Here is a 24,633-nt window from a genome sequence, read left to right as displayed (position 1 = left end):
TCACTAAATCTAACCAGTGAGATCAGAAATTTGTTACAGCAAAATATCTGAAGGTATATGTAGTGAAGCTTTAACTAGTGTGTGCAGTCACACAATCTAAGGTCAAGAAACAAAGCCAAGAAACTTTATTTGATGATTATGTTGAAAGTTGACACATTTCCTTTTGTTTCTGACATTTTTCCTCACTGCATTCAATGCCTCAGGCTAAGGTCTGATTTAGCATTTGAGGGCCATAAAAAGACAAGTTTACAGCTCGGCTCTTATTGTATATGATCTGGATTAAGACATGGTTGTGGGCTGCCTTCTATTTGTTAGTCAGCTAATCACCCAGACCATTAGAGCCAGACAAAGTGCCTCTGCCAGCGCAATTTCAGTCACCGTGCCGTCTGCCAGACTTGCACTGAGCCCCATAAAGTAAAACAACTGGGGGATACTTTCATTTTCAGGCGTGCATGTATTTGGCATCTGACAAAATTTGGTGTAGGCCCTAATCACAAACACAATCCCCAGAGACAAACAAACAGAGCTAATGGGACATTAGCATTAAGTAAAGCAAGAAAGCCTCTCTGATATTTGGCTGAGCAAGCACTGCAAACATCATGAACAGCAGTGCAGAGGAGGGCAGATCAGTAAAAAGAGGGGAAGAAAAATATTTTTTAAAACTATTTTTCTACTTCTATCTCCTCTGTTAGAAATAGTTGCAAATGTAGAGTTGCTTCTGTCCTAAATAAATGATAAATGTTTCAAAAAAAAAAAGAAAGAAATGAACAATGAACAGCTGGGCTTTTGGCCAACAGATGAGCTTCTACATTCCATCCAAACAGGACAGTCTTTGGCAAACTGCATCACATCCACCCACTTGTAAAGTGAATTGAAGAATGAGTTGTGATAAACTCTTACCACTCTTGAGGGGTTTGTGATGTGATTCTGATTTTGGTCACATGCATGAATCCCCCCACCCCTCCAAAAAAAACCCCAATGTAAATCTGATGTAAAGCTCATTCAAACGATTCTGCACTTTGGATGTTGTGTTATGGCAGGATATATATTCTTGCTCGAAATGATGAGGATAATGAAGTAAAAGCTTGCTGTATTAATACAATCTAAAAGACTTATCATGAAATAGTTCTATTCTGAATTCATTCATAGTAAAACCAGGCTCTGAAAAGGAACTGGAATTCCCCAGCCAGTGGGTTTGTTGAGTTTGGAAGACATCTACAGATCCAGGGAGAAAACTAAGGGGAGGCAGAATATAGGTCAGGCAGGTGGGGTTGAACTGGGTCCAGATGCAAGCTTTTTGCTCATATGAGGGCCACTGTGGTGTGATTCAATGGGAGTGGCATAAATAAGCTTTATATGTGAACACAAACACATGGACTCTTTGTTTTAGTGTTAATAAATATACAACAAGGGAGTAATAAATACTATAGATATAAGCTAAGCTACAGAATATTTGTTAGCAACATTTTTGTCAATTTTGCCCTTGCTTTTAGCTCAAGTTTTATTAGCTTACTTAATGGAGTTAATTGCTTGTTTTGTTGCTGTGTTTGTAATTTTGCTTTTGTTTTATCAAAGCAGGTCTTTCTTGTAAATGAGATGTTGGATATCAGTGAGACAAGCCCTATAATTAAGGTAAATAAAATAAAAATAAATAAAATCAGTTTTCAAAAATTTGATTCAATTTACTGAAAGAATAACGCTGGAAGGAAAGAAAAATATAGGTGGTGCACCGCCGAGAATTGGGATGTCAACAGCTGAAACCATGAGAAACTAAATTTCCTCTTTCCAAATGGAGTCTTTCCTGTCAGCCCAGGGGAGAAAATTAACAGACAGGTACCTTTTATGAGAAAAACTATAAACTTAGAAGCTATAAAATAATTATTTTAATGCAGTAACATGAAGCTGAAGTTTTATTTTAAAAGTCAAACTTGCATCTTTATACAGTACAGACCAAAAGTTTGGACACACCTGTGTCCAAACTTGGTTTCTCTCATTGAATTCAATGAGAAAGTGTGTCCAAACTTTTGGTCTGTACTGTATATCTAGTTTTTGGGTTGAAAAACTAGATATACAGTTTTTCAACTGTATATCTAGTACAGAAAAATCATACAGTATTTCCATATTTATTTATTTTACTTGTAAAAGTTGATTAGAGCATCAAGGAAGCTGTTTTCCTGGAGTGTAATAATAATACAAAGTTATATGTTTCTCCAAGTCACTGTTCAAAATGGGAAAGATGAGAAAACATGCACTTTTTCACACAACTCAAACCATCTCAAACTGGTTCTTAAAATGATGAGTTCCTTCACTGTAAGACAGAATAAGTGGACATTACTTAAAAAAAATGATGTAAACTTGTTGCCTCAAAAAATCACGTTTTCAAAACTTAAAAATTTTAGTATGTGAAAGTACATCATTTACACAACTCGACTAACTAGGAAATTCTGAGTTGCATTAACTTGTGCAATTTTAGTGACCATAACTTAAATTAACTTAACAAATCTGAGTATGTTGTAATCAAACAAGCAAAACAATTTTTTTAAAACTAGGAACTGTATAGAAAGAAGATACTTGCTAGAAACACTCACTGGCTCCTGCTTTTTATTTATTTTTTAACTCAAATTTTGTTAAAAAATAGAAGCAGAGCAGGGTGGTCATAAAAAATAATATACAACTCACTGACGGTGCAGTTTCATTTATCCAAATGCAAATGCTAAAAACTAATTAATAAGAGATGTAATGCTCAGAAAGTGCCTCATTCTTGATGAACCCACTACAAAGACGAAGCACTGGAGTCAACGTTTCCACCCTAGACATCTTAAAACTAATTTCTGTGACAAATAAAAAAGTGCTTTAATAAGCTGCTGCTGCTGGGGGCACAATGCATTGTGGGATACCTTGTTGGCCCATCACATATAAATCAATTGCCTCAAAAGAATGAATTATTGCAACATATAAAAACAAATGAAGTTATGTTGTGTGATTTAAGTATTGACAACCTAAAATAACTTGATAAATTTTGTTTAGCTGTAAATAAACTAAATAGCAAAGACATCTTGATACTATAAGTTATATACAAATAAGGTATGGTAAACAATATTTTTAAGCTGAAGTGTTATTCTCATCAAATTTCTTTTTTCTGCCCACATCACCAACAGCAGCATTATTTTGTTAACCTACACACGTTAAAGAAACGTGGCGTCATTAGTGAATGTTTGATTTTTCAACAGTGAAATTAGTTGTACAAATGTTCAAAACTTTCTCTTCAGTTTGCAGGTTTGCTTGAGCAGAAATAGAGTATCGTCTGGGCATGTCCTTAACTTTAAGTGTATTATGGATAAATAATTATGTTCTGTCTCTTAGCTGCTTGCATGCTCGCGTACATGCATGTGCACCCCTACACACCGCTACACCACGTATACACACATCTAAGGTTAAGGAAATGACTCCACAGGGCGTAACTAAGATAGAGGCCTAGAAAAGGAACTGGAAACTGTTGTCCGATGCCATCTTCTCTGTTTCCCATAAGAAGCATGGTGATGGACCAGCGCTGTAACGGTAAACTATTTGTCCAAAACAATGTTATCACTTATTTGGCTTTAATAAATTGGACTGATGATTTCAACTCTGTTTTCATGGTCATTCAAGACGATTCCTCCAAAAAAAAAGAGAGTCCAGAGCATTAAGAGTTAACCCTTTGCAGTCCAAAATCATCATCACTTTCAAATAACTTAACGTTGCTGCATTATCTCAACTTAAATAGATTACGTTATCAAGCATTTTTTATCCAAAAGTTCACACCACTTGTTCAAGATGAGTACAAACAACAAGATGATAAGAATTAAGTTATGTTCACTTGAGCTCTATTATTGAACAGAATGTTTTGTTTTACAGTGTTCCTTCCACAGTCAACAAACCTCAATGAATCTTTAATATGCTGGAACAAGAGATTCATATCATAGATGTACAGCCAACAAATATACTGCAGCTTTGTAATGTTACATGTCGATATGCATCTCTGAGGAACATTTCAAACAACTTGTTGAATCTGTGCCAAAAAGAATTAAGCCAGTTCTGAAAACAAAGGCGGTCCAATCTGGTACGAGCATTGTCAATTAAAACTGAGCAACATAGACTCTTTAGGTCAAGAATGAGGCATTCAGGAGTTTTAAATGTATGAAAAATATGCAAAAGATTGGGTGAAAAACCTGCATGAAACCTCCAGAAAGTTATGCTTCTACTGACACAATGAGAGGAGTTCATCCTTGTTCTTCTCAGCATATCTGGTGAACTTATCTTCTCCCTTACCATCGGTCCAGCCTAATCACAAAAAAACAAGTAAATGATAATAGTAAAACCTCAGAACGTATCCATACCTACACATTTGCACAAAATCCACACGGCACAGCTCAGACCGAATGGAATTGTTTATCCAGACGATGGGACATCGTAAAGGTTTCCCCTCCAGAGCAGACGACCTATAACACAGCCAGACAACGCAATACGCACTGTTTCCAAGAACGGCTTCCAACGCCTCTGTTACCTCAACTGTGCCTGGGTTTTCACTCAAAGCGTGGTAGTCAAAACAATGATCCAGATTCTAAATTAAGAGCACTAAAAAGACCCTCTAGTATGTAACGGTATACTGGAAAAATGTGCTGTTTTTTTCTTTTTTTCAGGAACACATGATCACATTCATCTGTACACATTTGAAGCCAGCCTGTCCTCTTGATGCAGGTTAAGAGTATTAACATGGAACATGTGACAAACTGTGATTTCTGCTGGGTTTCTTTTTATATCTCAGCACAAAAGAGGTAAAAAGAAAAACAAAAAAGAAAACATAGCTGGCTCAGCTACTATTTGTAGGAAAGAAGAAAAATTGTTTGTTTACTGTGAACTTTTGGATCGCACACAATCTTGGCACTGGGATGAAAAAGCAAAGCGCAGCTGTGTCACCCCTCAACCTCAGTGACATGCCACATGTACAGTTTGAAGCACTACATCCCGGCAGAGACAAACAACAACAAAAAAAGAAGAAAACATATCTAGTCTGGTGTTTTTAGGTGCACTCAAAGTTTCAGACATGGCTGCCCATGAATATCCCTGGCCAAAAGCTAGACCGGGTGCGTTGCTGGGAACAGAGATCCACGTCCCAAATGTTTTAGGAGGCAATGAAACACTCGTCTGGAACACAGCTCCTTTCCCCACACCGATGTTTCTCTGAGAACCTCCAGCCACAAAGTAGGAAATCACAGCCGTGATAGAACAGCCGTGTCATCAGAAACAGGAGATCTTAAAACAGTAGCAGCAGAGAGAGAGGAATATACACACCTCAAAGGAGCAAAGAAGACAGGATGAGATAAAAGCATAAAAATGAAAAATATGGCCATAAATTATTTCATAGTTATACTTCTGGATCTGGCTTGTTCACAACACAAGTCCTATCTGTTAAAGTTATAAATACTACATTTACCATACAGTGTAAAGCAGCAGATGAGATATAGCCTCCTCTCCATGACAATTTATGGACATGTTTTCCAAAAATGTATCCAAGATTGCTCCGGTTCAAAGCTGTGAAAGTATTTGACCCAAAATGGATTTCTTTTTTTTGTCACACTTATATGTTTCAGATTATCAATCAAATACTAATAGCAGACAAAAATAATCTGAGTTTATACAAAACGATTTTCAAAAAACAATAAAATGTTTTTGGTGATAAAAGTGATACACACCAGCCTAGCACGATATAAAAATATAATTGTCACCGTTGTGAAGTAATGAATTAACTATCAATAAACAGTTTTTGTGGTTCGATTTCACAAGTTGCACCCAGAGCTGCTAACTGCAGAATCAAGAAAGCATTTAAATTAAACCCATCTGAACATGTGATGGCTGTTTGGCTGCTTCACGACCAGGACGACTTGCCATACTGATGTAAGGACAAATTTGCTACAGAAATTCCTGAAGGAGAATGTCCAGCAAATTAAATGTTTTAGTTTGGCCTAGTTAAAGTACAATTTGGGTCTGAATTACCTGATGTGGTATGACATTAAACAGACTGTTTATGATCAGAAAAACATCCAGTGTGGCTGAATTAATATAATTCTGCAAAGAAGTGTGGGCTACATTTCTCTTTAGTGATTAAAAAAAGCCAACTGTTTATTGTCACCACCTCTTAATGGCAACTGATTTGTATTTTTTTGTCTCTGGTTGTGTTTGTCTATCTTAAAAATGTGCTTGATGATCTGAAATATTTACACGGAACATAAAAGCAAAAACCAGAAAAAATAGAAATAAAAAATTATCCCAGAAAATAGTTTTTCGCTACACTGTGGGAGTAAAGAAAGGAGGCAGCCTCTCTAAATTACCATGTTTAAAAAAGCAAATCTTTGCTTTTAATTTGTTTCCACTGCAAATTTAAGACGGCAAGTGCTTTGTCAACAAGCGCATGCAAACAGAAATGGCACGGGCTTCGGGAAAGCATAGCTAAAAACACAACTTAAAATGAAGAACGTCAACAAGGAGCATTTCAAAGAAGAGAATAATTGCTTCAAGTCCATTGTAACTATTGCTTCTTTAATCTACCCTTTTTTCCCTCAGTCACTCCTGTTTTTATAGAAACCAATTAAACATGGTTGTTATTATGTTCGTGTTCTTATGAATTCGGCCAATGGAACAAAGATTCAGGAAGAAACGCAGTGATTCGGCCCTTCCAGCCCGTCTACTTGTTTTGTTCTTGGTAATTAGTACCATAAGGATTCTTTTTCTTACCACAGTCAAAAACCTTAAGCTTCCTGCTGAAACCTAGCTGACCCTTTGCACAGGCTGCTTTTATTTTAAAGCTGTGAAAGCACTTACTGGGCTGTCAACAGTGATAGGTTACCCTGAAAACACAGTACATTTGGTACCTTAACACAAATGGAAAAGACAGAATGGCACAAAGGCATATTTAGGTGTGAATACAGTGACTTGCCTTTCAAAAATGATTCCAATTTAAAAACCTTGAACATTTTGTCACGTTACAACCAAAAACTTAACTGCGTTTTACTGGTATGTTATGTGACAAAAGTAGGAAAATGAAACATAACTTTTTAAAAATTTTGTACCATGCATTTTGTATTCAATCTCCACATGTCAAAACTTCGCAGTTGAATTTAGAAAAAAAGCATCCCCACAGCAAGATGCTGCCACCACCATTTTTTTTGTTTTTGTTTGGTGCCATCTGGTCAGAGCAGCTTCTTCCAAATGTTTGCTTTGTACATCTGCAAATAGGGTATCTCAGGGACTCTTCCTGCTGCTCTTCCAAATGGATCTAATAGTTGTCCCATCAACAAGATTCTTCCCCTGAATATGTGGATCTCTGCAGCCTATATGGCCACATGTTTTAGCTAATTAGCCTGGTGAAAGATCCAGTCATGATGACTGGGTCTCTCACTGCTAGTGAGTTTCTTATTACTCACTAGCAGTTTTGTATGTGAATTTTTGTAATATTAAGAAAAACAATCATCATGCTGTTATGCACTTTAGCAAGGCTCCAAGGAACATTGAAGGAGAAGCAGGTTCCACAAAATGTCATCCTTTACTTTGCACCAGACATTTGAAATGTTTGTTGCTGAAAAAGCTCAGTTTTAATCTCTGACCAAAGTTCCATTGGAGAGTCCAGGTGAGACGATTCCTATAGCATGTAACATTTAAATATGGAATGATGAAATCTCTTCAATATAGGCTGATGCTATCACATTAAAATATGAACCTATTTTAGGGCTGTTTCTACATCTTTTTCAGGGATGCAAAGCAGAGACTATGTGTTTTAACGCAAATGAGGTCTGAATGATCCAAATGAGGCGTCTCTGGGCTTCATAACTAATTACAAAGTTTACAGGAGAACCAGATGGCATTGGCACCTCTGAAAGAGTGACCTCACACCCTCACTTCTGCTGAGATGATAAAGGCACACAAGCTCTCCCCTGAGCCCCAAAATGTTCAGGTCTTCAAGAGCTAAGCCCAGGTTTTGAAGGCCTCTGCCAGGTGTGAGGGGCCATGTAAAGGTCTGTGTGAGCACTAACTAGCCACAGACATCTCCAGGGGGCTTTCTCAAGACAAAATAACAAAAAAAGAAAGAAAAGAAAAAACAAAAAGAAAAAAATTAAGAAGGGGGAAAGTGTGGATTGTATAGATTCTTTCACAGATTTAAGACTGGGAACCTGTTCTTGTAAAAGGCGAGCAGACTGGTGTGCATGTGTGTCGTTTCTAACTACAAAAGATCCATAAGATTGAAGCAGCTTCATGAAAGAGAGCGAGATTGCTTGGTCGGGAAGGTTTTTAATGCACACCAGACAGATGGGTTCAAGACTGTATTCTCTTTGCTTATCCTCTGTTTTTTCCCCAAGGCTCAACTTGAAAGACTTTGCAGAACAAACACCCACATTAAAGGTGATCAGTATTTGATACCATATAGTGATTTTTCTCCTCTCATGTCTCTCTGTGCATGTGTGAAAAGTTAAGACGACTAATTTACTCCCCTGACCCTGTAGAGAATCCTTCTGACTTAGCTGCTCTTGGAAGTCATCAACACCAGAGCAGTCAGATCTATATGCATTTCTGACTTGTGCATGTGGGTTCCAGCTCAAACTCAGCTTGTGTTCTCCAAATAACACCCCACAGAGGGAGGGTGATCTACTATGCTCCACATTTCCTCAGCTTGTCAGCAGAAATTAGGTCAAGAGTTGAAACAGTTTAAAAATTCTTAAGGGAGAGTGTTTCTCATGGTGATGTAGAGAAACATACGGAAAACAGCAGTCTGTGGTGAAGACATAAAACAATAGCAACAGACTGACTAAAATACAGCACCGTGAAAAATCACATATACCCTCTGAACTTTAACAATATCCAGTCACCTTACTGGTGTTGTTTAATGTATTGTACTGGGATTTTATGCAATAAATCATCTAAACGTTTAGCAGAAATGTAAATGTGTTTTAATCCAAACCATGGGTGTCCAGCTCCGGTCATTAAGGGTCAGTGTTCTTCCAACTTCAGATGTGCTTCTGCTCTAATATAGCTGTTTCAAATGGTACAACAACCTAGTCAGTTTGTCAGATATCTACAGAGGGCTGGTAATGAACCACCAGTTGATTATTTGTTTCAGGTGTGTTAAACTAGTAAAGAACGAAAACATGCAGGCCTCTGAGGGTTGACTTCGGACATCATCGATCTAAACCATTTCATTGTTCCGCTTTATGTTTAGGGTTGTTGTCCTTGACCTTTTCCTTGGAAGGTGAGACTCTTCCCTAGTTTCTATTCTGCAGATTTTCTTCCAAGAAAGTTTCCAGATATTAAAGGGATTTGCATACAGGCTAAAAAGTTCTATCCTGGTTTTATCTGTCCAGAGCATCTTCTTCTTCTGTGTCTTTCTGGGAGTCCAGACACTCTTCCATAAAAGAGTACCTAAACAGTTGTCCTGTCAACAATTATTCCACCTACGTTTTGTATTTCTGCACCTCTTCCAGAGTTTCATGAGCCTATTAGCTGTGTCTGTGATTAATGCTTTCCTTACCAGAGTGTTCACTTAAGGTGGAAAGCCAAGCTGCTTCTTCTCTAAAGTTCCTTAAGAAAGTCCCTAGACCTTCATGGCATGACTGTATTCATACTGAGAGTACAGTAAATGCATTTGGATTAAGGTTTCTTCTAAAGTAAACTTCAGAAGTTAGTTAGAAGTTAGTTAGGGTTAGAAACCCACTGAAGTTTATATATGGGTAGGAAATTAAATGCATAGCATGCTTTCCAGGTATTTATTTGTAAAAATATGAAAATAACGTCTAATTTTGCTATGGACTTGTTATGGACTACTTGTGTTGGTCTGTCACATAAAATCCCAGAACAACATATTAAAGTTTGGCTGGAATGTGACAAGATATTTCACAATTTTTTCTTTGAATAGCCCAAAGAAAGGTGGTCTCACAATCTTCAGCCAAACTTCAGTAATAACTTGTGTTTGTGGATAAGTTAGTTTCCAAAAGCCAGCTGTTTTCATCCTCCATCATGTTTTGTGTCATTTAAGCCGCTATGATTTATGAGTCTGAATGTGAGCCAACTCAGATGAAGCCTGAACCATTTCAGATCAGATTCTGGAGAGGTAGCCCAGGTCATGAGATGAACTGGGAATAATTGAGATGAATTGATCAGAATTTTCGAGACCAGTTTCAAATCCCCTTTTTTATAAAGTTTAATCTGCCAGCCCAATTTCATCTTTTTTCATATTTGTCTTAAAGAACTATGATATATGTAGGAGGTATTTATCATTATCACAATATAATAGAATATTTCACATAAAATAAAATAAATTTATATACTATCCTACAGGTATCAGACTGTTTTCATTGAAAAAGTATCAATAATAGGTTGTAAAATAGCTCTAATAAACTTGTGGGTGTAGCATGTAAGTGAAATGTGCAATACAGGGGTGAAAAACACTCTGAAAGGTGTTTGACCCATGTAAAGAAAAACACTTGGCATAAACTCATAATAATAATATCAAACCTACATGGTCAATAAAGCACAGGCTAAAAAATCAGTGCAATCAAGATAAAAAAGTGACATATTCAAATTGAAAGACAATAAAACAAAGACAAATAAAATAAATGGAAAGAAGGAAGGAAAGAAAGAAAGAAAGAAAGAAAGAAAGAGAGAGAGAGAAGGCAAAAGGGAATTAGTTTTATGATCTGTAATATCCTGGCAGAACTTTATTAGACACTTAAGCATGTGTGACCTGCTTTTTTCACAGCAGGCTGTTAAATGGTAGTGACTTTAGAATGAAAGCTGTGGTCTTCAAGTATCCACAGACAGGGTGTCCTTCACCTCTTCAGCCTCCTCACAAATGATCTTTCACCTCCCCATCATGGGAGCCATAAATTAGGCAGCTGCTACATTTGGTCTAACCGAACCACAGTATCTGCAGCACACACTTGAGTGTGTTTATGTGCTTTAACTTTGCGTGTGTGTCTGTGCAAGAGGGTCATCAAGCAGAATCATCAATTTACATGGTTTATATACACACATGTGGCTCTTGATGGGTTTATGGAAAGAAAAGTTGTTACAGGACTGATTAGAAACATCCTCGTGGTGAGGTAAAAGGAAGGAGCATTGTTAGTTTACTAGTGTTCATACCCCTGAGGATGTAATTCTGGTAGTTCTGGTCCGCTTCAGCTCCCACTTTGATCAAACACGTCAGTCCTTCAGCTACCACAAATTCGTGAACCAAATCTTTGTCATCCTGAAAAGAAAGAACAAGGAAAAAGGGAAACTATTTAAGATGAGTTATTTATCATTCACAATATGTCTACATAGACACAGATTTCAGCTAGTGGACATACATTACCCTGTTCTTCACAGTCACTATAGTATTGGGATTTTAAGTGACACACCAACACAAAATAGTCTAAAAAAGTGTAGAGGATGGAAAATAATACATGGCTTACTTTCAAATTTTTTTGTTTGCAGTTTTATTCAATCCCATTTACTGTAACACTCGAAAATAAAAGCCTATGCAGCAAAAGTAGGGTTTGTTTATAAAAAAACAATATCGTGAACTGGGAGCATAATATTGACAAAATAAGAAACATTTTCAGTTCAAATTTGCATGTATAGTGTAAAACATTGTGACCAAAAACACTATCTTGAACCAGACTCTACACAGGCATTAGGATATGTATACAAAACATACAATAACCAAGGCAGCTGGTTGAATTAGATCCATGTTGGTTTCACATCACAAACTTAGCTTGTATTTTGTTACTGATGGTAAAACCACCTGTGTTTCTCACACCTGTCCGTGACTGCATTATTTAAGACCCAGCATCAGGTTTTCTGCAGGATTTATTGCTTTCTTATACATTCTACTGTTCAGATGGGATAGGGAGGAAGGCAGCAATAAACACTGTGGGGTGGCCAGGGCTTCTTGCGTCCCTGGAGCAGGTCTAAGTGCTTCCAGAACATCTTTACCATATATCACCGATGGAGACTGCAGTCATTTGGTACAGACTCCAAATATACAGAAGTCTACTGAAGAAACAGGCATATGCACATCATTTCTGAAATGAGCGGACTTCACGAGTGTTAATAACATCCCTCAGATATTCGATGGAGGTAACCGTAGTGAGGAAACTTGAGGCATTCTGATCTATTCTGGTGTGGTCGAAGCGTCTGTTGCTTTTGTTCCCATATCGTAACCAGACCTCAAAAGGTCCACAGCTGCCACGAAGGCAGACTCTCAGCAGCACAACTCTGCCTTAGGAAAACAGTACTATGTCCAAGTGTGAGTGTTCACTGATTAATGTTTTCACACCACATATATCTCTTGCATTTTAATGGGTGAGCATGAACCGCTGCAAAAATTGCAAACACGAAGCACTGTGGAGGGGATGGGATCTTGCAAGATTTAAGTTGAAGGGAAATGTTCTAACTGTGCTTTGCAAAGAACTTTTTTCAAATTTTTGTCAGATTACAGCCAGAAAACATGTTTCATTGGGATTTTATGTGATAGATCAACACAAAGTAGTGCATAATTGTGTAGTGGAAGAAAAATAGATAAATGGCTTTTAATTAAATTTTTGTTTCTCCAAATAACTTGTAAAAGGGTTCTGTACATTCCTATTTCATCCCTGATTGAATACTTAGAAAGATCTATTTTGCCTGCAACTGCAGCTGTAAGTCTTTTAGGAATGTCTCTCCTACCTCTGCATATCTAGTCCACTCTTCTTCACAACATAGCTCATGTACAGTCGGAGTGAATGGAGACAGCCATGAACATAAAGTATATTTTTTCAGTAGGACTTAGGCCTGGCCTTTGTGTACATATTTGTACCGTTCTAACTCTGGATGTTGTTGTTTTGCCTCAAAGTGAAAGTCTAACCTAGCTTGAAGGTTCACCTTCAAACTCTTATCAACTCTTTCCAGTTTTTCTTTTCCTACTGAAGAAAAGCATCCTTACATCATGAGGCCTTGGTTAATGTGAGTTAAAATTTTTGTCTCATCTTACCAGATGTCTGTCGTTAACACGTTTGCTGTGTCTTCCACAGGACTCACGATTGTCCTGTCCACTGATTCGATCCATCAGAGTTGCCAGATCACTTTTGGCTTTTTTGTTGAATAATGCTCGCCTTGCATTATTCAACAATAATGTTGAAATTCATCACCAGACACTTAAAATCACCAGGCATTTTAAGTACCTGTTGATGTCTTCTTTGGTTTGCTATTGACCCAATAGCAAACAAACCATTTTCAGATGATATATTCAACATTGCATTGTGAGATGTTTTGTTCTCAACCAAACCTCAGAGGGTTTAATCGATCAACCGCATTTTTACTGAGATTAAATTACACAAACTACCTAATTTTAATTGGTGACTTCTGAAGGCAACTTGTTGCATTTAATTTCATCTAGGGGCATTAGAGTAGAAGGGACTGAATAAATAAGCAATGGCACATTTTTGCTTGTAAAAATATATAAAACGGCACACAATTGAAACAAAGCAACCTAAAATATATGATGGCAAAATGGCCAATTGTGTGTGGAAAAACTCAAGGGGTGTGAATACATTCTCAATGCATTGTCAAAAAATTAACATATACTAAAGAATTACCTGAAAAATCTGCTTCAGAGAAAAAAGAGCCCTCCGCAGCTCCCGTCCTATGGAGTTATAGAGTTTTTCTGTGAGGAAAGAAAAAAAGAGGAAAAGGTTAATAGCAACATTATCAAGAGAGGTGACTGGGAGAGCTGACTTCTCTTTAAACACCATGCGTTTTAGTACACTATAAGATGATATTCCCATAAATCACTTCCTCATGTGAATGCAATGCACACAATACTGGACTCAAGTAGCTAAACATAAAAACTTTCCCACAAGGGGAACGAAGAAGGCATAAAAACAGTAGGAGAAGCTCAGACAACATCTGCAGAGAGTTAGTGAACAGAGAATTCTTCCTGCTAAGAAGGACCAATCTGCAATTTACTATAATAATAATAAAAAAGAATCACGGAATAAGCTTTGACCACTAGCCACCACAATGACTAAGAAACAAGTCATGCATCAATCAGTTATGGAAACTGTACTGAATAGTAAAGAGACATCTGAGGAGATGGTTCAAAGGATGACAGTTTTTTTTCCTTGACTCTGTGCAGTCTGCAGGATCTACCATGGAGAGGCAGTGTTGAGCACAAGGAAAGTGGCTTACTCATCACTGCTGTGTGAACGCTCTCTGACTCAGCAAAACCTGTCAGTTGCTGTTGCAGACACAGCAGCATGCAGTGCATTGCAGTTTAATGCAGAGCAGTGCAGGTCAGATTGTTCAATCCTTAATAAACTCTGCAGTGGCTCTTCTTTTTCATTTCTTCCCTCTGTCACATCCAAATTCTACTTAAAACATCATCTACAACAACAACATCTATACACAATATGTGTATAATGCTGCAAGAAATACAGTCTTTGCACAAAGCATAAATAATAATAATAATAATAATAATGAAAAAACTGCTCTCAACTAAAACTTTAGAGTGAGAAATTCACACTGTTGACTTGATACATTTGGGACAGCAGAGCAACAGTCTCCTGTTCATTATTGCTGTTGGCTGTGTGAGCTGAAGACTAAATCCCTTCAGCTGATGAACTGAGACAAAGACAGGGCCGGGGTTCGTTACGCCTGCCAGTTTTGTGGCCAGACACTTTATACTTCTACACGCTCAACCAGACAAAGTGGAAACTCAAAGTTTGATGTCTCTGAGAGGATTTCCAGTGACACGCAACAGATTTCATAACACACATGAAGCCTTCCACTCAGTAAAAACCATTTGCTGCCACTGTGACAACATGCAGACTGAGTCACGATACTAAAATAGTAACCTAAGTTTTTCAGAAGTCTGTTATTATGAGATCTTCTGCATGTCAATTGCTGAGCAGAAACAACAAATAATCTTTGTCTCGGTATAATTGTCAAAGCCTGTCTAGTTTCTTGCACCGCCTTGCCATTAATCTAATAAAGTAAAATGTACTACCTTTAGAAACTATCAGGACCACAAATAAATCAGCAGTCTGAAAGCAAAGTGCTCTGTTGGGAATATACGGAACAATCAAATTTCTGATACATGACTGAGCTTGATGATTGAGTATGTGAGATTTTTAAATTATATTTGCGATTTAACAGGGAGTCAATGAATAAAAACTAAAATAGGAGAACTAAAATGTCTCAAATTTATGTTAATCAGAAATCTTGGTGCAGTATTTTGGTTAAACTTAAAGCTTTTTACTTTTTTTGGACTTCCTGATAGTAAAAATTATAGTAAAAAATTTTTATAATGCTAATCTTTTGCATTAAAGTCATCATTAAGGGGATGATGAAGTGCCAAAGTGATTTGCTTCCTTTGTCTTTATTGGGTAACGTCCCTTACTAACCTGTTGCCTCACACTGCTGGTCAAGTGGCTGAAAGAAGGGTAATATACTTTCTTTCACTTAAAAGCAAAATAAGTTCAGTTGTTTGAAATTTTGTACAAAAAACACCATTAAGTATTAAAGGACCACCACATATTGATCTCAGTAAGGCTCCTCTATTTTATCGTAACAGTTTTATTGAATAAGGTCATCTGAACTTATTCTACATTTATGTTACACAGATACATTACAGATAGAATGATATAAACTGTACCAATGAGAGGATTATTAGCCCTGTTGTCAGAGGAATTTCTTACCCCACATTTTCCTTTCATTAAACTTTCTATTAATGTTTGCACTCTAAGAACATCTAGAGTATATTATGCTGTGTTCAATGAATCTATATGCTGTGTTTCACTTTTTGAAATAAATTACTCAACCCAATTTTTGAAAATATCCTAATTTAATGAGATGCACCTGTATGTGGTTGGAAAGTATTGCTTTAATTCATTTTTCATACCAATATTACTCAGTATTACAATGGTATCACCTAATACTGTACAACGGTACATCTTGTTCCAAATTTTAAGATCTTAATGTTTTCTGCACTCAGGGCTTTGTGTTGCTCGGCTCCCTCTTGAGTAGATGGGTACTGGTCTTTATGGGGAAGTCACCCCGAATCACTGGCAGCAGCATCCTAGAGGAATAAATTCTGCAACTCCAGAAGTACTGTCAGGGCCAAACTGTGTGATGTTGGTGATTTATGTCTTTATAAATAACAGGAAGGAAGCCTGACTGAAACTTTTCAGTTTAAGGCCCCTAACTGTGCAAGTTAGGGTCACATTGTATTTTTAAAACATGCCATAAAACTGACACATCTTTGTAGTTGCATATTTTTTGGCTCACTTTTTATCACTAAAATCTCTTGCAACTTTGTTATACATGGGATTATAAAACTGAGGAGTATAAAAATGTAAACATACTACACGTATTAAATAAATCAAGACTAAACACATCTTATACTAGGCGTTACCCTAATGCCACAAGGTTTTAAAATAATACTACTCCCTTCTCGAGGTCACAGTGTAGCCAGCTCTATTGCTCTGAACCACAGGAAGACGACTAGGAGTTTGGATTAGGGGATCTTCAAACAGACAAACTCTCGGATCAGTGAAGTGGAAGAACAGAGGTAATAACTCTGGGTTACTCATCGCACCTTCACAACAAAAAGTGAGCTTGATTTGTGGTCATACTGAACCCCAACTTCAATCAGTGCTCCTTTTCTTGCAAACTGTTGCGACTGCTCAGTGTCCACATGGACACTGATCATTAATCAGTCAGCGGAAAAATTACACCGAGCATTGCTGAGGAGTCTGGGATGGTTCTGCTTGGCACATGAATCAACACTTGGGTTGCTGTTGAGTTCGACTGTATCCCACCAATGGGTTCTGTGTGAGTCTGTCAATCAGCAACAACGAAAAAGACGGATTCTTCCATGTACAGCTTTGTTACCATTTGTACAAAGGGCTTGTGCGTTTCTACTTAGCCATGTAGTTTGGACTGCAATAAAACTGTCAGAAAGTTATTCCTGCCTCGCATTAAACGAAGCCCATCTGCAGGAACAGACAGTTCCTTCGCTGTCCCCATCCACAGTCCACACACCGATGTTCCTCCCAGAGGCCTGTGTTTAATGAGAAATAACTCAGTGGAGATTAGTTCCATACCACTTGGCACAGATATGCACCCAAAAGAACGGGCCTTCTCCATTTCCTTATTTAGGAAGAAACCTGGGAGCTTATTTATCCACAGGAAATGTTTGGGTCCCAAATCAATGTGCATATGAAACCATACTAAAAACTTCAGACTCAATCTCTTACAACATTCACCATATAGTCTGGCATTGGGCAATAGCAAGCTCAGAGAACAAAGGAAGACATAAAACATTCTGGCTGATTTTAATGTGATTTCACCTATTACAGCTAGAATAGCTAAATAAACAAACAAACTGTGACAACCATATAACTTTACACACGCAAAACATACGACTAGCATTTCAACAGTTGTTTTCATCTTCCAGCCTCCAGTGATGTTGCTGATTCTTCATCAAAAATACATGTGATTGTGAAGGTATATTAACTTTCAGCAAAACTACCACTGTTCCAGTGTGTTAAAATTCAAGCAAAAATTTTAAAATACACAAAATGACGTAATTGCTTTTATATACTGTATATATACTGTATATATATAGTCCTTACCACTTTGCATAACCAACTGGACAGTGTATTATTATAATTAGGACTGAGCTGAATAGTATACATTGACATCTGAATATGACAATGTAACAAAGTGCATTGCAATTAAGTAGATTGAGTAAAACCTGCAATATTTAGCTATGGTGATCTTTTTTTGCCATGATGAAATGGAACATTTATTGTTGCTGGTGTTCACACACATATTGTCATAATATTGATTATTTTTGTAACGAATTAATTTTATGCTATTTTGACACAGATACAGAGGGATTGTTCTAGCAGTCTAACACCATCAACATTAACAAGTTAGTAATTGATGTTTTGAAATATCCAGCTTGAAGTTTTAATTTACACATGATATAGCACAACATTTTCAAAGATTCAAGTTTTACATTTGGGTTTAAATGGTGAACCTTACAAATACAATAACTGCATATTTGAGCAGATTATGTTTCTGGCCAGCTTGATTGTAGTTTGGCTCATTGTTATACCGTAAATCACTGATAAAAATGAGAATGACATTAACAAGATTGATCATGGTTTAAAGTGCAAAACTGTGAAATAAGCTTTAAGAGCAATTTTGAAAATGTGATCTTTTGGTGTAACTTGAAGTTGGTAACTGGTAATGAGTGAACCACACAATTTCTTAGTGACGTTAGAAAGATTCTGACATCACGGAATGAGTTTATAATTTTGCTGAGCATCATGCTCAGTTTTAATAGAACCAAGTACAGCGAAATGACTTTCCAGCATCTGGTTCTTTTGATGCATAATCCTTGTGCACCAATAGATTCTACTATAATAGAGCATTAGAGTAGGTATAGCTGGAGAGGTACAGCATTCAATTATTAATTAACAGAACAGTCATAAATAATATCATAGTAAAGTTTCTATCATTAACATGAATGTGCTACGAATAAAAAGCTGTTGTGGTGAGTTCATGTCCTCAGACAGCTCATGGCTTTGATGATGTTTAAGCTGCTCCTAACAAAACAACTTTAAAAAAAGGAAATTTGCTTTAAAGATATTTAAGTTCTTTGGATCCTATTCCAACAATTTCCAGATCCCTGTTTCAATTTTCTGAGTCATTTTTTGTTTTTTTTTAATATTATATTTGTATGCCAATCTGAACTGCAAACCAGTCTATATCCCTCATTGTTTGACATCTAACAAATTGTGAGAAATTGGTTGCCTTTAAGTCATTGCCTTTTTCATTTTCCATCTTGAAAACTCTTTAAAATGTTTAGTTGCTCATCTGTTCACATGCCTTCAGTTCCAGGGAGTGCTATAAAATGAACAGGATGACTACCACTGCTCATGCATCGCGCAGCAGGCGGAACACATAAACCAAATCCAAAGCACAGCCAGGAAACCCACAAGGACCCCACTGGGGAGCGAAACCTCACGCAGACTGGTGTAAATTAAACTATGTTTACTTTCTCTGCTAGATGTGTCAACCTAAAAGTACAGGAGGAGGATCTTTTACACTACTGTGATGCGTGTGTAAAATTTTTATTGTAATCCATAGTAAAATCAACAGCTTTAATGCAAGAAATGCTGAAATATGGATCCAGCATTTTGTTATATCAACGGGAGGAAACAATGATCCATGAAAGGGAGCCGAAAATATTCCATTTAGATTGGCGATTTTACTCCAATCACAAAATCGTATTATTATTTATCACTGCAAACCAAAGTAAAACTTTTGCAATAATAAAAAGTAGACAGCACTTGTCATAATTAAGGATCAACTTAGCCTTTATTATCTTACAAAAAAAAAAGTATCAAGTGTATATGTAGCTAAGAAATAAAGATTGGTATGACAAAATTTAACTTGTGTTCTCTCACTTTGTTATGGAATCAAAATCCAGTACGTTACTGTTTTTGAACAATACAATTTCATATGTTACAGTGTTACTACATAAAGCACTGGTCCAATAAAGAATAAAAAATAATCAATGTTTAATTTTAAGCCACAGATGGACTGCAAGAAGATGAAAAACAAGTAAAATGTTGATAGCTTAAATAAAGTCATTTCCCACAGAAATTGTATTTCTGTGAAATAAAATGTTCCATGTTTAAGTTTGTGATGGTAGGACAGAAATATATTTTCCTGACATGCTTATGTCATCTGATGGTTTTAGTAAAGATTTGCGTGCAAAATGCCACTTTACTGCAGTTTGAAAATCACAAGGTTCCCTTATCATCCTCCTCACTCTGTGTGGTTACAAGATCATTTTGTGTCCTCATTCACCCTTATTTTCTTACTCCCAAATTTTATGATTATTGCTCTGAGTGTAGCTCTGACTAGCATGTTCTCTTGTCTGAAAAGTGCCTAAGAAATTGTTTTGTCTCTTGTCTGTTTATATCCCAGAGAAACAGGAAGTGATCAATTACTTAACAGGTAATTAATGTCCTGATCAATTTATAAAAAGTAAAGAATACTTCAGATCACAAAATGCTTCACATTTACCTTTTCAATGCTACAAGAGACCTCAAGTAGTGATTCAGAAGATAATACATAAATTACAATTTTTAATAGTGTTTTGATGCTGCTGCAGCAATAATAGATTAATTTACTTAATTATTTTTTTTAGCACATTTTTAGCAGACATGCCAATAGGTGTTAACCAAACTCGCAACAGGACTGGTTTGGTTAACGTTGGTTAGTCAGTCACAAGCCAGAGCAGCACTGCCCATGGCTGGATTCCATGGGAACCAATTTTTCCACTGGTCAGTAAACAGAGGTCCAGGCTGAGGTCAGCTAAACTGCAGCCATTTGTGAGAGTTCTGTCTCATGTTTGCAATATCTCTGCTTGGCATGTGGAAGGATAAAAGGCTACTTTTTTTTTGCTTTTTATTTTCATCCCCCAGTATTTTTACAAGAAGCAGTTGAGTTTACAATGTCAAGTCACGAAACACAAAAGAAGAACAACAACATAATATTCTTATGTTCCCTTTGTTCCTTTGTTGCTCTGTAAGCAAAGTTGCCCAAGTTTATGAACAGAAAATTCAAGAAATTAAGGAGGACAACCTCCCAGCAGATCCATTGGACGGCATTATGCTATTTTGTGGTCTGAGGTTTTCACCATAGCTGTAAGGTAAGTTAAATGATGGGTCAATAAAAGCAGCTAATAGCACTCAGGCACAGATCAATTGGAACATGTTTACACAGACCAACTTTGGACCAGAAAAAGCCTGTATAATTATAAGAAGCAACAAGCATCAACATTCGGATGCACACTCCAGAGAAAAAAAGGAATTAATTAATTTGTTCCTGTTACCTGGAGTTTATTCTAAATGCCTTGGAAGTTATGATAGAAGACACATGGGCATGATGGTTTGGATTAGGGAAACAGAGTCAGGCCACACAGAATGAAGAAGCTCGTGTCACTGGCAGCAAACCTCACAGGAAGGCTGCAAAGGACCCACAGGGAGTAAAAGTTATGGGAAGAAAGAGAAATTAAAACCAACAAATAGACACTTAACCTTCTGATGGAAAAAATAAGTCCTAACAACGCTGGAACGGGACTCAAACTGTGCTGCTCTTCATACACAATAAAAAGCGTTTAAACCAATGATCCTGCGGACTCCAAGGTAAATCGTCTCTGGAGTGAGGACATGTGTTCCTTCAGGGATGTTAATGACAGTGTTATGGGTGTGTAAATAAACGACGGTAATTCGTTTTGATTCGACTTCCTTTCCAGATGCCGAACCCAGACCTTCTCTTCACGCTGCTCCAGAGAGCACGGCATCCACAGCCCGCTGGGAGCAGAGAGGAGATCGGATTACAGAGCTGTGACATTCGATCCGGGTGGAGGCATGTGACACCAGAGTGTGCTTTAATAAACATTAACGCTGCCCCACAGAGCTCCACATCACTCACTGCGAGATTAGGAACATTTGTTTATATACCTGCACCGAGTGAAAGTTTTTGTTTTTGTTGGTTCCCGAAATCTCCTCTGGAAGACAGCGGTAGCATCTTAGTTTGGAGTAAAATCTGTTTAGTGTGTTACTGATTATGTGACTTCTGAAGGCAGCCGACTTCACTGGATTTTATTAGGGGATATCAGAGTAAAGGGGGCTGAGAACAACTGCATGGCACACATTTAAATTGTGGGTGGGGAATAATATTGCAAACCATGTATTAGTTGCATTCTAATACATGAAATTATTAGAATTTTATAGAGTAATGTGATGCACATAAAGTCCTCACAACATGTTGTGAGGTTTGTGGCTGTAACATGAAAAGATGTGACAAAGTTGAAGGCGTGTGAATGCTCCTGCACTCTTCTGTACATCCATCTTTCATCGTTTGTTCTGTCCTGCATATGCCGAGCCTCACCGGTTATACTCTTCAGGTGAGCCTCCAGGTTAAACATTTTGCAAATTTACCATGAAGATAAAAATCTGACACGGAGCACGAGAAGCAGCTGAGGAAAGTGACGGTGGAATCTGCAGAATTCCAGACAAGGAGAGAGCCGTGACAGTGAGGCTGATGTGAAGACAGACAAATCTTTTATTAGAGCCTGCCACTCTAATGAGTCATTCCTTTACTACCAGGTGGGGGTGACCCTCCCGACACCCAGTAAATACCCTCCTTTTCTTGCCTCCTCTTTTCTTTGCTGACATCCTTTCACCTCCTCAGCAGGGCTTCTCCCACACTCACGAGTGCTGACACAGATATGTAGTGGAGCGGAGAGCAAAAGAAAAAGTAGAAACCCATTCAGCAGGCCAGACAAAAGCCTGACACAGATATAAACTAGGTGATCAACAACTAAAATGGGACTGCTTGAGGTGATTGCTGTTATGGCAATATTCTATAAACCCTCTAGCTTTGGTTTGTTCTGCAGCATTATGACCGACTTTTTGCAGATAGATGGACCCAGGCTACTCCACATGTGTTCCTTGGCCGATGACTGAGCCAAACAGCTTTTCTGACTACAGTAAAATGTGCACATAGATGCAGGGCCAGATGCCTAAAGAATGAGATTTTAACTCCCAGTCCATATATTTAGCTATCACATGTGAGCATGCACAGTATACTTCTATTTTATGCTGGGATTTTTAAATGCTCATCCATAAAAGCACAGGTCTGCAATGCCAAGTTTTTTGTTGTTTTTATATTGCTTAAAATGGAAAAAAAAAGATTTTCTTTAGTTGTTGGCAATTAAGCAGATTTTTTTTAAATGTAAAAAGTGTGAAAATGACTCCCAAACTTATTTTCTCTCACTTTACTTGGCCTCTCTGCCCCTGACTTTCCTCTGCTCCCCCTTCTTCTTGACAACCTGACACATGGGGTACTGCACCAGTGCAAACTCCATCCAATAAACACAGCTGAGTCGAGACCACATCTATTTCAGACTGGGCTCTATGAATAGGAAGCAAACACATGTGTCACAGTACACCATCTTATTTCCATACTGGCCACCCGGTGACTGACTACCCTTAAAGGAAAGGAAATGTTGAAACACCTGGTTTTTGCACAAATGGCATCCATTGCAGCCTTCCTCCAGTTCCTTTTACTTTTTTTGATGTTTATATATATATACAGTATATATTATATAATTTATTAAGGGGACTCCTCTTGTCCTCTTGTGGAGGGAACTGGAGGGAAGTCTATATATACAGTATATACATATAAAAGGATATATTACTTAAAGGTATATACAGTATATACCCAGCCTCCTCATTTTCTTAGTTACTTATTATATACTTTATTTTAAATCAGTCCTCTAGACTTATTCTTTTAAGCAAAGTCCATGGCAACCAAGTCATCTACTTAGACTCACACTGAGCCCAGCAGTTCTGTGAAGACCTCGGAGATTCATTAGAGAACATTAGGTAAGGTGAGGTAAGGTAATTTTATTTATATAGCACATTTTCGGCAACAAGGCAATACAAAGTGCTTATGATGCTGTTTGTACATTAGTGTACAGACAGCATCATGAAGAACAAGGAACACAGCAGACAGCTGTAAAATAAGTTTGTGAGAAGTCAAAAGCTGTGCTAGGATCTACAACAATAACCTGAACCATTAATATCTCAGCTAAGGAGAGCTCTTAGTTGAAAAGAAAATGCAACTTAACCTAACCTGCACATCTAAATAGTTGCCTACACTAACAACAACTTGAAGATGCAGCTTTTGAAACAGCTTGAACAGATTTTGGTTCAAGCAAAACTATAATTGTTTGAACTGATAAGTAATGCCTACCTGCTAGCTTTTATATTATGGTAAGAAGACAGTGGTTACTGTGCAGTTCGTTAACAAAAAGAAAGGAAAAACGAATGAGCTACTTCTCAATTAACTTGTAAAAACAGAGAACAGCTGACTACAACTACCACAGGGTGACAGTATTGGATCTGTTGGACTGGACATACATGAGGAAAATTGAAGGCTCCTCTTCACAAGTTTGTTTCATCTGCACGAAATGCTTTGCAGTAAGGCCGGTAAAAACATCTGAATTACAGAGATCATAAATCCCTCAAAATCCACAAGTTTTCCTCATTACTGAATAAGTAGCTTATTATTTTTGTCTAAAAATGTCAAATTTTACGACTCATTTATGTTGACAAAACTTATTCTAAAAGCACAGAAATGGCAGACCACAGCTACATTCGCTAAAACCAAGGAATAGAGGGAAAAATTACTGCGTCGATGAAAGTTGAGATGAGAGAACGGCTGTTTTAGCAGCAAACGCTACCCACTTTAAAGAGAGACATACCTGGCTTTCAACAAACATGCCCTAGCAATGTAAATCACAGTGAGGAGATTGTGGAAAACCACCATTAGGAGTCAGTCATGCATCCACACAGCATGACAGTGTCAGCGTGCAGAGGGATTGGTTGGCACACCTACAGCGCCCTCAGTTTCTGATAGGATTGGATAAAAAGGCGTTCTGGCTCACAGCACTACAGTGGATCAGCCATCTCTTGGCAAGAAAGAATGCAAAGTGTT

The 24,633-nt window shown here is 37.5% G+C and overlaps 1 protein-coding gene across 5 annotated transcripts in view; it reads right to left on the bottom strand.

Moving 5' to 3' along the window:
- The window catches only part of fhod3b (formin homology 2 domain containing 3b), a 93,771-nt gene that overhangs the window by 27,854 nt on the left and 41,284 nt on the right, over positions 1-24,633 (bottom strand). For all 5 annotated transcript variants that reach the window (XM_032556377.1, XM_032556385.1, XM_032556392.1 and 2 more), the window contains exons 4-5: positions 13,641-13,708; positions 11,167-11,272 (exon numbers count right to left, since the gene is read on the bottom strand). In XM_032556377.1, coding sequence (XP_032412268.1) covers positions 11,167-11,272; positions 13,641-13,708 — 174 coding nt within the window. The remainder of the gene's footprint in view (positions 1-11,166; positions 11,273-13,640; positions 13,709-24,633) is intronic.

Source organism: Xiphophorus hellerii, chromosome 3, assembly GCF_003331165.1.
Source record: "Xiphophorus hellerii strain 12219 chromosome 3, Xiphophorus_hellerii-4.1, whole genome shotgun sequence".
NCBI classification, from domain to species: Eukaryota; Metazoa; Chordata; class Actinopteri; order Cyprinodontiformes; family Poeciliidae; genus Xiphophorus; species Xiphophorus hellerii.
The sequence above is the reverse complement of the archived record's forward strand: the minus strand, read 5'-3'. Positions and strand labels throughout refer to the sequence as shown.